Source organism: Eimeria mitis, genomic scaffold (genome assembly GCF_000499745.2).
Source record: "Eimeria mitis Houghton genomic scaffold, Emh_scaff837, whole genome shotgun sequence".
Classification (NCBI taxonomy): domain Eukaryota; phylum Apicomplexa; class Conoidasida; order Eucoccidiorida; family Eimeriidae; genus Eimeria; species Eimeria mitis.
Window position 1 is genome coordinate 4,325 of NW_013576156.1, and position 261 is coordinate 4,585.

General features: G+C 42.5%; 1 protein-coding gene across 1 annotated transcript in view; it reads left to right on the forward strand.

Moving 5' to 3' along the window:
* Positions 1–110: 110 nt before the first annotated feature.
* EMH_0023430 (uncharacterized protein) overlaps positions 111–261 on the forward strand; it is a gene marked incomplete at both ends in the record, with an annotated part of 441 nt that continues 290 nt past the window's right edge. Inside the window, one exon of the mRNA XM_013502133.1 lies at positions 111–259. Coding sequence (XP_013357587.1) covers positions 111–259 — 149 coding nt within the window. The remainder of the gene's footprint in view (positions 260–261) is intronic.

Here is a 261-nt window from a genome sequence, read left to right on the forward strand (position 1 = left end):
CAAACAAACAAACAAATAAATAAAATAAAATAAATAAATATAAATATAAATATAAATCTTACTCTATAAGGAGCAAGAAGTGTTTAATTTTTCTAAGAAGAGGCAAATCCATGATGCAGCAGCGGGGACTGTCTCCTTTCTCAACAGCAGCAGCAGCACGAGGAGCAGCAGCAACAGCAGACGAGATCAATAGAAACAGCAGCAGCAGCAGCAGCAGCAGCAGCAGCAGCAGCAGCAGCAGCAGCAGCAGCAGCAGCAGCA